Source organism: Cucurbita maxima, unplaced genomic scaffold, assembly GCF_002738345.1.
Source record: "Cucurbita maxima cultivar Rimu unplaced genomic scaffold, Cmax_1.0 Cma_Scf00001, whole genome shotgun sequence".
Taxonomy (NCBI): domain Eukaryota; kingdom Viridiplantae; phylum Streptophyta; class Magnoliopsida; order Cucurbitales; family Cucurbitaceae; genus Cucurbita; species Cucurbita maxima.
In genome coordinates, this window is record NW_019272017.1 from 2,241,499 (window position 1) to 2,258,393 (window position 16,895).

Below are 16,895 nucleotides of genomic sequence, written 5' to 3' on the forward strand. Positions count from 1 at the left end.
TTTGTGCTTTGGAGGAGAATTTTGGCGGCCGTTTTTGTTTGTGGGAGAAAAAGGGGTTTTGGGCTCTTAATTCCCATGTTATTAGTTAAATCCATTAAATTAAAAATTCATCTTAATATAGTTTATAGTTTATTTAATTAGGTATTTTAATTAATTACTTCATCTGTCCAAAAATTCAACTATATTTTCCATGAAAGAGTTCGAGCTAAAAAAAAGACATATTTACCCCTTAGAAAACATAGACTCAGTGTCGGTCGAAGTGCTCAAGTTCAATTAAAGAGAACGACATAACAAGAAAACGACGTTTGTGGTGGCATATAAATGAAATATCAACGAGTATAGGTAGAATAAAATTATCACGACCCCATATGCTAAACATCAATCTTATCTCCACAAACCAACTCATTCATTACTTAGATTTGTTGACCGATAAAGAGGTCGGCATTGCTAAAAATACAAAGAATCTGGAAGGACAGATGTCATCGAATTATATCGTAAAAACCTTAGTTCGGTTTATAATATAGCTATCACAAACACGAACGTGTAGATTTGAATTTATGATCTATTAAAAAACGTAAAAATGTCTTAATCACCAAGCTATGTTTCAACCGAGCAAGCCCATCGATTAGGTTTGCTCGTAAAAATATTTTAACCACCGAGCTGTGTTTCAATCAAGTGGGTCCATCGACTAGGTTTGCTCGTAAGAATGTCACGTGTATCTCTCTCTCTCTCTCTCTAAAACATGAAAGAAAACACACCGTCGTCTCTACCCTTTTCAAGAAATACGCTCAGCTGTGGTTTTGCCTCTAACGACTAACACACACATGTGCGCACGTGTGCTTTTTTTTCCTTCTTTTTTTTCATATCTGAATTCCCCAAATATTCACACACATGCTCCCACGTGCGCACGATTTTCAACCTCATTTCCCCCTTCTTTCTATTTTTCCCCCAAATCTCTTTTTTTTTTTTTTTTTTAATTAATAAAAAAAATTCACACTTGTGAACCATGGGTCCTAATTCCAATGTTTTTTCTATTTTCTTTTTTTTTTAAATAAAAAAAATAAAGAATAGATGTAATTTCCACACCTCAACATTCATTGCCCATATGTTACACCATTCTTTTTTTGTAATATCTAGAATTTGATATTTTTAATAATAATACTCGCCCGACTCTAAGTGAAATTCTCGTTATTCGTGTAAAAACTAAGCTTGTTTGGTCATACACGTCATCAAAGCGTGCATCCTTCAAATGCAACGTTACATCTCATCTCGCTATTCTAATTCTCAACGGCACATTCAAGCTTCGTGATATCATCGACCTTCACTGCCTTTCAAGCACGCTTATAAAAAATCGACCCATGAGTCAATTATATAATGGGGACATCTAGAAATGACTGACTCATTATTGACGTGATATTTTGACATTAAATGAAAAACAATAAATTGCATAGAATGGTCAAAAAGTGTGACATAACAGAGATGAATACACATTAGAATAGTAATGTGAAACACAAAGGGGAAAGAAATGAAGAGGGCTTAGGCATGGATTATAAATAAAAGAAAGAAGTTAGCACAAAAATAACTTTAAATAGAGGCCATGTGCAATTTTCTCTCTTGGATCCCTCATTATTGATACACCCATATGAACAGCCTCATGCTAGGAGCTTCAAATTAAAACCTTGCTTCCAATATTTTATATACCCCTTTCATTTAAATCTCGTGGGGACATTTTTGTTGATCTCGTTTGTGATATTATTGGGTTGGAGGATAAATTTAATGCGCGTAATTATTTCATTATTTTTTTATCAATTTTAAATTGTTCTTCGTTCAAATGATTCGATAACTGTACGTGTATATGTATATATATTTTTATTTATTTATTTTAAGTTATATTATGAATTTTGATGTTTTTGATTTTAATATTTAGCCACGCCTATAAAATTTTCACCTCAATGTTGGGACCAAATTAGAGGGGAAATTAAGCCAACAAAAATGTTATTAGGGTTAGAAAAAGAAAAAAGAATTGAATTTACTTTTAATTTCAATTATATAATGCATAGCTGAGAGGGGTAAGATTTTAATTTTTGAACCGAGGGATATGGGGGACCAAGGTGTAAAATAATGCCAGCAGGATATGGGTGGTAGACACCTGTCAGATAAATAAATGGGGTTCGAACTGTGGGGACCACATCAAATTGAGAACAAAATTTTAAAAAATCATCCTAGTCATTTTTTGTCGTGTAGCGAAACTTGCTGTAAGCGGGAACGTTGTACGGACGGCCGTACGAGGGCGTCATTGCACCGACGGTTCATCGTCGCCCACAAAACCAACACATCGCCTCAGCTCAACATGGTTCTGTTTCATACCCGACCCGACCCGACCCGACATTCTACACGTGTATTTATGTAGCACGTGTGAGTTACACCTTTTTCATGAAAAAATCGAGATAAAATAATAATATTAATAAATTATTTTTTAAACTTATTTGAAAAAACGCAAAAGATTTTTGTAATTTTTCAAAATAAGTTTAAATAATAATATATTTTTTTAACTTTGGATTATAATATTTTTGTTTTTTTTTTTTACTTTTAAAAACTTCTAAAATTAGGAAAGGATCCATTTTGGAACTGGGCCATGCAATCTACAGCCCATGGCCAATTAAATGCAAATGGGCTTAAATTCTGGACCATGAATTAAGGCTGTGGGCCCAAACTAGGTGGAGAATTGGCCCAGCCCATAATTCATCACGAAAACTGTAATAAATACGGTCAGTTTTTTTTATCCAAATGTTATCACTAGGCTGCCCTACCGCCACCCTAATCTATGAATGTTCATTAATGTCTCCCCAATAATTAAAAAATGAGAATACTCCAATTCAATTATTTCATCTTTTCTATTTAAATAATAACTCAAAAATTAGTAATTTATTTAAAAATCACCCCTAAAATTTTAATATTATTTAAAAAAATATTCTTAAAACTCTAAAAGTATTTATTTGTACAAATACACAAAGTTTTAAAAATATCATTAACACCTTTAATATTTATAAAAAAATAAAAATTTTGTGGTTATTAGTGTTATTTTCTTTTAGTATAAATTCATGAATATTGTAGGCCGACTACAAATGTATTTTTTAATTTTAAAAATTAAAATAAATTATGGATTTTAATGTTATTTTAGAATGATTTTGAAAATTAAGAATATTTTTTGATAAATTATTTTTCAACTTTTTATTTCATTTTTTTAATTATTTAAAAATAGAAGAATATATTTGGAAAAAAAATGTAAAGTTGAGAAATAATTTCACTAATTTAACCTAAATTTTAAAGGGGCTGTTATCCACGTAAGTAAATATTTATTGCACCGATAAAATGTAGAGACAACAGAGGATGATATTAATTTGTAGGTTTGAATGGTACCCTTGGTGGAAGGGTGTCTAAATCTATTGTATTTAATTATTGTGGCTGCTGACACGTAATTGCCAACGTGTATATAATACCAATTTATAGTCAAATATGGTTTTTTAAATTTTTAAATTAAATTAAATTAATGTTTCTATATAAATCAAAATTATGGACATTTTGATGTGAACTTGTCGGCAATTGACTTATTTTTCAAATCATTATTAATTTCCACAGTACCAAAAATAAATATTAGAACTTCAGTAATTCATTTTAGCATTTGTCGTTAAATGGTTAAGATATTTATGATTTTTTTTAAAGTTATTTTTATATTTTGAGGATATTAATAATTTTTTTTTTTAAATCTAAAAAATTTAAAAGTATTTTTAAATGACTTATATCTAAAATTAAAAATTACACCCGTATAAATATCGAGGTACAAATTTTAATCTTCAAATCGGAAAAAAAAAAAACGATATTTTAATATTTATACGGTATCGATATTATTTAAAATAACTTAGGTATTTTAAGCTTCATCTTAGGCATTCCTTTAGGTGGGTGTCAATGTCAATTTATATATAGAAATTTTGATAGGGTCATAGAAAAGTTTGCATTTTCTATTTATCATTGAAAATTAAATAAAATCATATATATTTTGTTTTTTGTTCTTTTCTAATCCATCGTTTACGGCTAGGACTACTGGGGTATCTAATCCCATTCGCTCCCCTAGCTTTCGTCTCTCAGTGTCAGTGTCGGCCCAGCAGAGTGCTTTCGCCGTTGGTGTTCTTTCCTTAATTATTAATAATTGTGTTTTCAATTTGATTTTCTCTCTCTCCAACTTTATATATATATTGAAATTAAAAAAAAAAAATCCAATAATATTATATTTATATATATGCTAACTTTTGAAATCCAAAAACCTAACCTTTTTTTTAATGTTAAGAAAATAAAAACGCATAATTATTATTATTTAAAAAATATGTACTAAGTAAATGTCAATATGAACATAGCTCAATTAATTAAAATATATATACTCGATTAAGAGATCGATTTGAATTTATCCCCCTTGAATTCAAACATAAGTTTGAATTTATTAGATCATATATGAATATAAATATGTATATAACTATTCATTTGAGTATAACTCAAAAGGTCAGAAATTCAAATTATTATCTTCACGTGTTATTAAACTAAAAAAATAAAAAAAATAAAAAATTATACACATGGAAATATTATTCATGCATGTGCATATTCAAACACGTAATAGATATATCTAATTTTTTTGTGTTCAAGATCATCGCTTGCAAATATTGTCCGTTTTAATCAGTTACTTATCGTTGTTAGACTCACAGTTTTAAAACGCGTCTATTAGGAAGAGATTTCACACCCTTATAAGGTATGATTTATTATTATCTCAAACTGATATGGGATCTCACATTCCACTTTTTTAGAGGCTAGTGTTCGCGTTGAAGCACTGCCCAGTGTGTAGCTATGATATCATTAGTAACAGCCTAAGTTCACCAGTAACAAATATTGATTACTTTAGCTCATTATGCTTGATATCAACCTCATAGTTTTAAAACGCGTTTGATATCAACCTCATAGTTTTAAAACGTGCTATTAGAGAAAGAGGGTGGGTGGGTGAGTGAGTCAGGTTTGTAACATATATTTCAAAGTGTGTCAGCTTTGTCCTTAGCTCAAGCCCTTCACATGAATCAAAAGAAAATATTTTATTTTTCAATTCAATTTTGACTCTTTTCAATTTTTAGTATAAAGTTTGAAAATATTTTGATAATGTAATTTAAATTTTGTTGGTTCAAATCTTTCTTAGAGTCGTATTTACCTCGGTTAATTTTTATTTTTACTCCTCTTTTGTTTTATTTATATATTCAAATTATTTCTAAAATAATTATTAAAAAAAAATAAAGTAACAAACTTTTATTAATATTTTTAGTATGGTCAGGTTTCTTTATAGTTATTATTAAGAAAATTACAACTCAAATTTTATTATAAAGTTTTGTTGTGATCGAACATTTTTATTATTTAAATTAGTAACAAAATTTAATTTAGTACGATCATATGACGTGACATTTTGTCTTAATGATTTGTCATTAATTAAAAAAATATGCCTAAGGTTGTATTTATTAGAAAAAACAAAAAAATAAAGTTGAGATAATATTTTGGAGTACAAGATGATCTCCATTCATTTTTAACTAAAATATTAACTATATTAAAAGTATACTATAATGATTAAAATGTGATTTAATTAATTAATAAACTAAGATGCCTACATATAACCAAAAACAAAATTTATTAAAAACCATTAAGGATTTATTTGGGACTATTTTTTTTAAAAAAAACCACTCTATTTCTTTTTGCATTATTTTTAAAAGAATAATATAAATTATGAGGTAACGGATTTTCGTTAGTAATAACTTTTTTAACCTTTCTTCTGTAAAATAAAAATAGTTAATTTTACTTTTGAAATTTCATAAGTAATTTTAAAATATGATATTAATGGTAACTTAATAAGGGTATTTTTGAACTTTTTAAAAAATTTAAGGATATTAATGAAAATTTTAAAATACACGGTTAAAAGTTGAAAGAGTATTAATTTTTACACCTCTCAATCTACATGGATTATAATATAAGTCTATTAAATGTTAAATTAAAATTTTGTGGTTAAAAACATATATTTTATAATTTTTAATTTAAATATATTGAAATAAAAATGAATAAATAAATAAGTGTTGGCCTAAAAAGGAAGGAAGAACAGAAAGAGAGAGATGTTTTAGGTTATTTTTTTAAGTGGTTCCCTCTAAGAACCTCAAGTTGATGTGACATGTCCGGCCTCTTACCCCATCAAATCAGATTATTGACACCTGGCATTGTCTCATTGGTCCATTCTCTCTATCTCCCACACTCCCTCCCCTCCACCCTCATCCTTTTCGCTTACGTGGCATTCCACCTCACGCCTACGTCATTCTCTCCTTTTATTTATTTATTATTGCTTTTAAAATTTAATCTCCTATTAATGTCTAAAATGTTTAATTTTTTATAAATAAAAGAGGATTTTGACATGATATTTGGAGAAATAATGTAACAAAAATGTTGGAAAGTACATTGAAATTAAATTTATCAATTTGAGATATAGTTGAATTTTATTTATAGATTGAATTCATTGCTTTAATTATTAATATATGTTTATTGCATTTCTTTTAACTGATGTGACAATTTTTTGAAACTATACTTTTTTTTTTTTCTGAGAAATAATTTAGAGATTAAATTAATTTTATTTGTCAACTTTCATTATTATTGCATTTTGATTTTGTGGATTTTTAATTATAGTACTTTTATATTTGTCTTTGTAAAAAATATTCATTTACCCTCGTATTTTATTATATAAAATAAGAAAACTCTTTAAATAGAATGGTAATTTTGTTTTTTTAAAGTTTAGAACAAACAACAAATTATTATATGAGATGGAAAATCGAGGTCGTTTTATATATTTTTTTATTACATAATCAAATAATTTCTCCACTAAGAATAAATAAATATTATGTTAATGGATTTTTGAAGAAAAATTATCAACCACATGATTGAAATTACACACCACGTGGACCAACGAAGAAAAGTAAAGGGTAAAATCGTCAATACAAAATAAGAACACTTCCGAAAAGGGCCTCTCGTCATAATCTAATCCAATGAAAATCACAGTATGGAATAATTCATAAATTATTGACTTCTAGAGTTTCCCCATCATGACTGAAACCTCATTATTTTCCCATTTTACCCTCCGAATAACAGAAATTACAAAAGTAAGGTATTTTTTATAAACTTTATTGGATATAAATAAAAAAATAAAAATAAAAATCTTCCACTTTTGTCTTCTGGAGATCCATGCAATCTCAACCGTTCAATTTATATGGTCAACGACAAAGAGAATGGCGACCAAAGAAAAAGAGAAAGAGAATGACCACTGATTTTGAAAAAGAAAAAGTTAAAAACTAAAATTAAATAAATATATATATATAAAAATAAAAAAAAGCTCTCTTTCTTTCACCCTCCCTATAACAAATGACACGAAGGTCTTATCACTGCTCCTGTACATCCGGCGCAGAGGATCGCAGCCGTTTAGTCTGAGGTTCGGCTGAGGGAGCGGCGGGTTCATGGCTAGTAGAGCCGAGATTGTCCAAGCGCGTGTCACAGCTACCGCATGCAGCCGCGTCGAGCACACCGACTGGACTCGGGGGAGCCGGCTGCTCGGCTTCTTCATTCCGTTGTTTTCGGAGACCTAACGGACACGTGTCAATCACGTACTCCTCCATTAGTTGGTGACAGCTTCTCACCATTTCCTACCCTCAATAAATTTTTTAAAATTATTTCGACAGCAAAAATATTTTAACCCCAAACGCCAAACGCTCCTTTTTTTATTTTTCGCCTTCGAAAATAAAATAAATAACTACTTAAATTTCGAATTTGGTCCCTAATATGGATTTTAATTTCATTTTGGTCCCTATAAATTTCGGTTTGTTTCAATTTAGTCCCGTTTTAATTGTTTATATATGTTTTTACAAATTATTATTCACACAAAGATCAAGATTCGTACAATATTAAAAATAATATACATTATGTTTTATTAAATAAGAAAAAAGAGGATTTTGTTTTTGCATACTAGTCCCTACAGAATTATGAAATTCGTTTTCAAACACATTGAATTAGTACTTACGACTCTGTCCGCCGTAAGGAAATGGCCACAAACCGCTGGAGAATCCAATCGCTCACCAGCAGCGCAGAGAACGGCGGCGGCAGCAATGGCGGACGGCCGGAACCCCAAGAAATCGATCACTGAAAATCATTCCAATTTTGTTTAAAAAAACGAAATGGATAAATCGAACTAAGAACGAAGAAGACAAAAAAAGAAAAAGAGAAAACCGATTAAATATGATAACAGAGTGGTTTTAGGTTTTTTTTGTCGTAAGTACCGCGTGTAGTGCTAAGAATGAGATCGGAAGAAATTGAGAAGAGAAGATGGCAGTCGTCGCCGTCACTATCGCAATCGCCGCCGTCTGCGGCGGAAGAAGAAGGAAGATCGGAGATGAAGTGGTGGAGGAAATCGAAAGGCGTGACGGCGCGTAATCTCCAATTGAGAATAGACATGACCCAAAGCTCCATTCTCTGGACCGTTTTGGGCTCGAAGACGTATTGAGGCTCGAAGATTTGGAGGTCCAAAAGCAATGGGACCTGAGGCTCCTCCATTTTCGCTGCTAATGACAAACACGCCACCGATAGCAGCTGAAACGGCCATCCATTCCGCCGCTGCAAAAAACAAAGCCCTAAAATCATCAGCCTCAAAATTCCGATTCGATTCTTGAACAATCGAGACAAAAACAAGGGGGAAATCGAAATAGATTCTTAACCGGAAGGAAATTGGAGGAGAGGAAGCGATCGAAGTAATTAACGGAGAGACTCGCAGTGACCGGTTTGAAGTTGTAGTGAGCGTGCACCTGCGAAACCCTAATCGCTTTTAAAAAACAAGAACAACAATGCGAAGAACGCTCATGGAGTAACGATTAGCAGTAAACCTTCAAGATCCAGTTGATGGAGTCATGGCGAGCGGTGACGTCGATGGACCGGTCACGACACCGGAGAACGTAGTCACGGCGAGGCATGTGGTCGAGTTCCGACTGAAGAAGGCTGAAAATGGCAGAGTCATCGGAGGAAGAAGCGGCAGAATGACGAGGAGAGAGAGACATTGAAGAGAAGAAAGGTCACCGGAAAAGAAACGGCGACGGCATTGGAAAGGAGGAGGAAGGTGAAACGGCGATGGGGAGTGGCGGTGAGATTGTTGGGAGGGAAGGCCATAGCTTTATGGGTTTAGATGGAACATAGTCAATAATCTGCACTCAGTGAGAGAGAGAGTGTTTGGGTCTCTTTCTCTCTCTTATTATTTTAATTTTTTTATTTTTTAAAATGAAGTGCTGAGTGAGCGAGCGAGTGAGACAGTGAGAGTATTTGTGGGGGCGCGTTTGGCAAGGATCAAGTAGATTACTGTAGCTGAGTTGTCAATTCATTATTGGTTAGTTTCTTAATGGGTTTATAATCCACCTCCACACTGGATAACTCCTCTTTTTTTTTCACTTTATTTAATTCATTTTAATTTCAAAATAGAATGTTTAATTACTTTATTATTATTATTATTTAATTTTGAGGTTGGGTTTTTATTTCAATTTAAAAGAATAAAAAAAGTGATAAATAATTTGAGTAAATTTATTAAGATACAAAATAAATAAATTAATAATATAATAAATATGGAATTTCCATTATTGATGAAAGTATAATTTTTTAATTAAAAAATCACATTTAATTTCCATTTTTTTATGATTATATGTTCTTGACCACACTTATTATTTTTTATTTTCTTTTTGAATATTGGAATAAAATTGAATTAAAATAGATGTAAAAGAAGTTGTATATAGCTTTGAGTGTAGCTTAAGTTTATTAAAGTACTTTTAAAACCTGCTTTTTTTTAATTTCTTATATTTATTAGTTTTTCTCTCATTTTCTTTCTTTACAAAATAGTAGCTCTAAATAATATTAATATCTAATAAATTAATTATTTTTTACAATTTTTAAATTCGTTATTAAACCCAAGCTTAAAAGTTAATAAACATATTAAACATAAAATAAAAAATTTATAAACATTTTTAAAGCATAAAGGCAGTCACATAGCAAGCAAATCACAGTTCTGTGTTCATATATATATATACTTCAACATCTTATCTGTCAGGAAAGAACAAGCATTTTAACTCAAAACAATGTCAAACATTTCCTCTCCTTTTTCCTTAGGATTATGAAGTTAGAATGAGGGGAAGAACCTGCTGAGGTTCCATGGAAGAGAGTAGAACTCTTCGCTTCTCGTATCGACGTTGAACGACCAAAACTTCTCCCACCAATGGCGCCCGCTGTCTCGACGAGTTGAGCTATGGTTCCTCATCAGTGTGGTGTCCAAGAAGAAAGCAACCACTGCAGCCACTGTGGCTGGTGAGGAGAATATCACTTGCATAATGTTGTTGAACTGCAATGACAAAGCATTTAGACAGTATTCATGTAAGAATTCAGCTAGTATAGTCATCTGCTAAACGGCCAGCATTAACAATAGTGTTTGTTTCTTTGTGTAATTAAATTTAAGAGCTCACCCATCTGGCTTTAGTATGAACAGGACCATGCCCAGAAATGAAATGATACTCATTGAAGTACTGGGGCACAGAGAGGCCCAAGAACAGAGAGAATCCGAGTACGAATTTTGACCGAAAGCTGTTGAGGTTGCAGAATTGAAGTAAACCAAGACCAGCAGAAGCTGTTTGTCCAATGAGATATCACAATAAAAGCATAGAGTTTAATTCTCTGAAAGATGAGATGAATTGTAACTGACAATGCTAATCTAACATTTTGTCCCCACCACACTGACAACATTCACTTATAGCATTCATGGGGTAAGGTCCTGTGTAAGATTATAGGGCCATAATATTTTTGCATAACAAGTTGTAAATGTTCATAGAAGAATCAAACTTCAAATCAAGCGGCAAAAAGTGATGCATGAACAAAAAGCTTAAGCACTCCTTAGCAGGTCGAAAGAGAAAAGTTCCTTTCTTTTGGGGTCGTCATTTAGGATAGAGATTGTAACCGTCCAAGTCTACCGTTAACAAATATTGTCCTCTTTAGACCTTCCTTTCCAGACTTTCTCTCAAGGTTTTAAAATGCATCTACTTGGGAGAGGTTTCCACATCATTATAAGGAATACTTCGTTCCCCTCTTCAACTGATGTGGGATTTCACAATCCACCATGTTGGGATCCATTGTCCTTGCTGGCACACTGCCCGGCGTCTGGCTCTGATGCCATTTGTAACAGCCCAAGCCCACCGCTAGCAAATATTGTCCTCTTTGGCCTTCCTTTTCGGGCTTCTCCTCGAGGTTTTAAAATACGTATTCTAGAGAGAGGTTTCCACACCTTTATAAAGAGTGCTTTGTTCCCCTCTCCAACCGACGTGGGATCTTATAGACATGTTATTGAAAATGGGTTCACATTCTTAATTTGTCTCTTGTTTTTCTGTTTGGTTGTCTTGTTAGTAGTAGTATTTCACTCAAAGTTAATTCGTGGCCAGGTCCGATTCGGTTTAGGAGGCTAAGGTTGAGGCTGAAGAGCTGTTTACTAAAAGTTATGATAGCTAGAATAAAGATGATAAAGCTCAAGCAATTATTTGTTACTTTTTTGGTGGCTCACACTCTTAAGTTGTTGGTGGTTAAGTTAAAAGCAGCTGAGAATTTATAGCCTAACTGTTACAGATAAGAGCAGTGTACAGTATAAAGTTAATACTAACCATCCTATTTCAGTAGTCCTAAGTATAGGGTGGTTCATGGTTTGTAGCAGGTGGCTATAAATGGTTTCATGATTAGAATTTGAGTATCATATAATAAGATGATTTCGAATTCGATATTAATTATGGTTACGTCTGACAACCACCCTATCATTAATTCATGTTCTTTATAGGCCATCGTTCTTCGTTTTTGTTTCTAGAATTTGATTAAGAATTCAAATGTTTCGGGTGTTAACATTAGTTTCTTGATTCTGTGAAATACTTTCTAATAATCTTTTAGAAGGTTATCTAAATTAAAGCAGTTCTCAAGGTTTTCTAAGTGTGGAAAGCTAACAAAAAGGTGGAAAGGAAAGGAAAGGAATAAAGATGGTTTTTATGAACAGAAAAGTAAATAGAAGACAAAATTCACTATCTTTACGAATCTTTAGCTGCCAGTCGACTATTTTTACATTTTGATTCTTTTGGGTTTTACTGAACAGGATTGATCACAGAGCATTGAAGATTTTACAATACGAAGAAACTTACCAACATAGGCAAAGAGGACACAGTACAAGGCTGCCATTATTGGTAAGGGTACAGAAGCAAGGACAGCACCAAATTTGCCTGTTATCATTGGATAAGATGAACTTAAAAAACTATTGGTTAAGTAAAATTATAAAAGTAATATCAAAGGCCAAGTTGAACAATCATTTCATTGGTAGTTTAAGATATTGCGAAGCATAATTGTATAGTTGTGGAGGCAGTAAACATGTCATGTATTCGTAAGTTAAAAGGCTTTGTCCAAGATTACCTAGCACAGAGAAGAACAGCATAAACCCAGCAGAAATTTGAACAGCTCTTCGGCTTCCGACTCGGGTCAAACCCAAAAGACCTGCATTTTCACTGTAGAGATGGATTCTAATAAGAACATCCAAGCATTCAACATGTAAAGTAGTTGATGGCCATTTGAACATAGAAATTGAAATTTGTTAGCCATTTGAAATTCCCATAGAATCAGATTCCAGTGATATCCCAACACAACTGTGAAAAGGGCAGTACTTATTATTATTCTAAAGAGTTATAGCCATTTTTTATCCCCTTCTAAGTTTTCTAGTCAGTTTCCTCCGTATAGGCGTCTATTTTTCTCCGGTAACAACCCAAGTCCACCACTAGCAGATATTTTCTTTTCAGGTTTTCCCACAAGGTTTTTAAAACGTATCTGCTAGAGAGAAGTTTCGACATACTCATAAAGAACCGACGTGGGATCTCACATCTCCAGTCTCTATCTATCTTTTCTTATATTGCTCACTTGTATTCTTGCATTATCTTAATGAAAGTTGATCAGAGTATACACTATTCACTACCTTAAGAGCAAAGGGATTTCTTTAGACATTATATTGAGCAATAGAGAAGGGTTCTTTTTCAAGGATTGTCCAAAAATGCTTAATAAGGTTTGTTCTTACACAGATGCAGTGGAGCCAACGCCAGTGCCAAATAATCCATCCAGCAAAGTCCCTACCCCCTAAGGATCAGACAGTGTTTGTTCTATCAGAAGATGTGCAAGAAAAAGGAAAATAAATACAAATATTGGAGGATTGCTAAACTACCAGCCAACCAACTCCACGGCTTAGAACAGATGGCGGTATATGTGTGGCACTCCCATATCTTGCAGCTGCAATGAATGTTCCTGTAGACTAACAGCAGAAAGAGATGATATCAATAGGGTAGCTTGTTCTTAATCTCGTTGGGCCATGAGGAAAATTCATCATCAAGACAAAGCTGGTCGAGAAACAAAGAGACGTGTAAGAAATAAATTGACCTCAATGAGAGCAACAAGGGCAGAAGCCATCATTGAAAATATATCTCCAGCATCAAAACTAGGACGCCCCCATTGAAATGGATAAGGAACCTTTATCCTGTAGTTAAATGAGTATTGTTCAAGGTAAGAGACAAGATTCTAGAGGCACTGAAACACAAAAATAATCAACAAGACTCTGGCCTAACAGAACCTTTGATTCAAATCACACAGTACTTGTTAAAATAATTTCACAAACGACATGCAAGATTTGATGTTCAATGAAGAGGGTTGTACAAAACTAATCTTTTCAAAATAGTTTAGTATTGATGAAATTGTTCACACTCAAGAATCCACTTTTTAGGAGCGAATTTGGAATTCACAGAAGCCGTGGAGCAGATAGGAACCATTTGGAATTTTTCCTTCACCCTTCCGTGCACCCACCTTAGGTGAGGCCTATCTCACGGCTAAGATAGTCTCCTTCTTCAGTTCTTAATCCCTTCATCCAGTCACTCATTCTACTAATAACAAATCCCCACAATAACTTTCCTATCTAATTACTAGTGTACCTTAAAATACCTCTAATTTTATCCTAACAGCATTCCAATGAGAAAAAATGACAGCTGAAGCTGTTAAATGCACTTCTATATCTTTTGGCTAAAACCAGCATTGTCAAGAAAAGGGTTCAGAAATCATAATTCACGTGAAATTTCTTACATTCTTAAGTCTCAATGCCTGATAAAGGAGAACTCATTTTGTTCTTCAGAGTTCTCCAGCCAAAAGCCTCGGTCATTATCAATTATAACACTTCAGATTTCAGTAGGTAAAGAAAAGCATACCAGGAGGCAGCACGGATTAGCCCAGAACGGTCAGTGCGGCAACTGAATTGAGTACTGGGAGATCTATTTTTATATGCACCAGCTGCAGTCAATATCTCAGCATATGCCCAAACAATTGCAATGGAGAAAATAACTGCAAATCGATCAAATATGGCTCGTCTGCCTTGCATCAGGGGTGGAATATACTGCAGTATATTGGCTATATATATTAGGTAATCTGACTTGTAATGCATCATGGTTGAGTATTAAGAAATATGAACTTTGTTTAACTGAAAACTAGCAAGTCCAAGGAACAGTTAAACTACGCACCTGAGATAATATAACCACTATGATCAATTCTGGAAGTCCAATTTCAACGCAATTGGCAAGCTGCAACCATCAAATGAATTCAGATAAAACTCTTGTTCTTTACAAGGTAAATTCAATTCAGATTGTTTGAGATGTCCCGACGGATTTTAGTTCATTTTGACTTTGTTGCATTTATGTAGTTCTTATAATTAACATTTTACTTTGGTTCAATGAAAAATCTTCTTACTTGAGGGAAACCCAGTGCAAAGAGGCCAAGTCCAGTGAGAGTTACAAGAGGAACTGCAGATAAAGGGCTGAGAAACCTGCATAACACACCATTCAAACATACTGTTTATTAGAAATCCTTACTCAAATAGCATATTAATTCATTGCCAAGCCTTCAACTCAGTATCTTACCTAGCAACAATCCTCCAAAACCCCAAAAAGCCAAGTATCATTGGCAGGAAAGATGCAACTATCAATGCTCCTTGTAAAGCCTTCATTGATTCTTTGAACCTCTAAAGGAAGCGGGAAGGAGGAAAAATAAGGCACAATTGAAAATAACAATGAAAGAAAAGCAACACAAGGCTAGATTATGTCTTAAAAACAAATTGGGCGCACTCAACACATTAGCCAGACCTGATGAGGATCAATGTAGAAATTGAATCTTCGAGACAAAGCTATGGAGATAGCTGGAATGATGAAGGCATACGACCCACCAATCACCACAGGCAACCGGGTTCCAAACCAGGTTTGTAATAATGTATTAATTCCAGCAACAAACAACAAAGTGTTTATCATTTCGGCCTTCTCCACCTATTCATATGAGAAAACTGTTTGGTTGAAGAGAAAATGAAGGAGAAATGATTCGGGAAAACCGAAAAGTTTTCTGAGAAAATGTTCTTACATTTCCACCTCCCATCAAAGGAACGATTATAGTGGAGATTGCAACAGTAGTTCCGAGCATCAATAAGTAGTGTTGAAATCCCAGAAGTATGACTTCGGCTACAATTTTTGGTAATTATGTCAATTCCCCTTCTCGTTTTAAGTAATTTTTAATCGATTTACATGAACAATCGAGGTGAAATGAAGCAAAACAGAGAAGAATTAGAAGGGAAAAATGAATCCCCATTGCTTGGAATACAAGAAAATACAGAAACCGTAGTATTCCGGCCATCGATCAAGCTACTTCACTTTTATGAAACTAGATTGCGACACTCTAATCGATATCGAAAAATTTATGCACCTGTTTGTTCATCTCCTACTTATTCTTCGCTACAAACAAATTAAGAAAAAAGGCTGTCGCAATCGACAAAATCCTTCCTCAACATTTCCTAATCGTAACGCTTCTCGGTAGGCAAACAGCACAGTTACCAAATAAACAATGCTAGAAGTCTAGAACGGAATTAGAACAGTGATGAATGTACAGTAGATTGTTCATATCAAAGTAACCTATGGATGTAAATCATTAATGGGAGAAATGAAGCACAATCACAAAAAGAAGGATAAAGAGGAAGCGATGAACTAGAACTTAAACTGTGAATAAACACAGAGCAGAACAGAGAGAGGGGAAGGGAATAAAATACGCCATGTGGGAGAACTGGAAATGCAGAAATCGATGCCGGGAAGTTGCTCTCTGATTGGATGAGGCTGAAACTCATCCACTTTCTGGGCTCCTCCGGCACCACCGGCGACCATTTCTCCTTCTCTGTGTTTGCTCTGTTTCAATGGTAGAATGCTGAGGGGAATTTGAATGGCAGAATGTGGAAGATTGAGAGAAATGGAGAAGGAGAGTTGGTTTGAGAATGGTTGATCTTATTTTCTTCCTTTTTGTTGGGTTTCTGTTGGTACAGATTTCAGCTTCCTGGAAAAGATGGCACTGACGACAACAGAGTCTATGCATGAAACTGACGGCGGCCTTGGCTCTCTTCTCATTTTTTTTTTTTTTTAATTAATTTTTGGATTTTTTAATCACTTTTAAAAAATAAATATTAACTAAATATATCTCTTTAATTTTTAATATTTTAAAAAATTAATTTAATCTCAGGTGTTAAAAATTTATTTATCATGTATAAAAATTTATAAATTTATATCAATTTTTTTTGAAAATTTATAACGTGAATTAAAATTTTAATTCCTATATGATATATTTTTACTCAATTTTTTTTTTATTAGGTCAATAAATATTGTCTCACATAATTTTATCTATTTCAA

At 33.1% G+C, this 16,895-nt stretch overlaps 2 protein-coding genes across 2 annotated transcripts; both read right to left on the minus strand.

Annotated features, from left to right (window-relative positions):
* Positions 1 to 7,402: 7,402 nt before the first annotated feature.
* Positions 7,403 to 9,362, minus strand: LOC111488456 (cyclin-D2-2-like). The gene is made up of 5 exons (XM_023136199.1): positions 8,988 to 9,362; positions 8,823 to 8,909; positions 8,388 to 8,721; positions 8,132 to 8,250; positions 7,403 to 7,757 (listed from the first exon to the last, which is right to left on the minus strand). The coding sequence occupies exons 1-5, from the start codon at positions 9,156 to 9,158 to the stop codon at positions 7,497 to 7,499; spliced, it is 972 nt and encodes a 323-aa protein (XP_022991967.1). The 5' UTR covers positions 9,159 to 9,362; the 3' UTR covers positions 7,403 to 7,496.
* Positions 9,363 to 10,131: 769 nt separating this feature from the next.
* Positions 10,132 to 16,586, minus strand: LOC111482756 (nucleobase-ascorbate transporter 4). The gene is made up of 14 exons (XM_023128689.1): positions 16,268 to 16,586; positions 15,589 to 15,686; positions 15,321 to 15,497; positions 15,099 to 15,199; positions 14,929 to 15,004; positions 14,703 to 14,762; positions 14,394 to 14,578; positions 13,579 to 13,675; positions 13,367 to 13,453; positions 13,223 to 13,281; positions 12,571 to 12,662; positions 12,306 to 12,383; positions 10,602 to 10,762; positions 10,132 to 10,480 (listed from the first exon to the last, which is right to left on the minus strand). The coding sequence occupies exons 1-14, from the start codon at positions 16,377 to 16,379 to the stop codon at positions 10,262 to 10,264; spliced, it is 1,602 nt and encodes a 533-aa protein (XP_022984457.1). The 5' UTR covers positions 16,380 to 16,586; the 3' UTR covers positions 10,132 to 10,261.
* Positions 16,587 to 16,895: the final 309 nt, after the last annotated feature.

Excerpts from the sequence above, each read along its gene's own strand:
- LOC111488456 (XM_023136199.1), bottom strand. The coding sequence starts at position 9,158 with ATGTCTCTCTCTCCTCGTCATTCTGCCGCTTCTTCCTCCGATGACTCT. Across the intron at positions 8,910-8,987 it reads CCATCAACTGGATCTTGAAG|GTGCACGCTCACTACAACTT; the intron begins GTTTACTGCTAA and ends AGGGTTTCGCAG. Across the intron at positions 8,722-8,822 it reads TCTCCTCCAATTTCCTTCCG|CGGCGGAATGGATGGCCGTT; the intron begins GTTAAGAATCTA and ends TGTTTTTTGCAG.
- LOC111482756 (XM_023128689.1), bottom strand. The coding sequence starts at position 16,379 with ATGGTCGCCGGTGGTGCCGGAGGAGCCCAGAAAGTGGATGAGTTTCAG. Across the intron at positions 15,498-15,588 it reads CTTTGATGGGAGGTGGAAAT|GTGGAGAAGGCCGAAATGAT; the intron begins GTAAGAACATTT and ends TCATATGAATAG. Across the intron at positions 12,384-12,570 it reads GCTGTTCTTCTCTGTGCTAG|GCAAATTTGGTGCTGTCCTT; the intron begins GTAATCTTGGAC and ends CAATGATAACAG.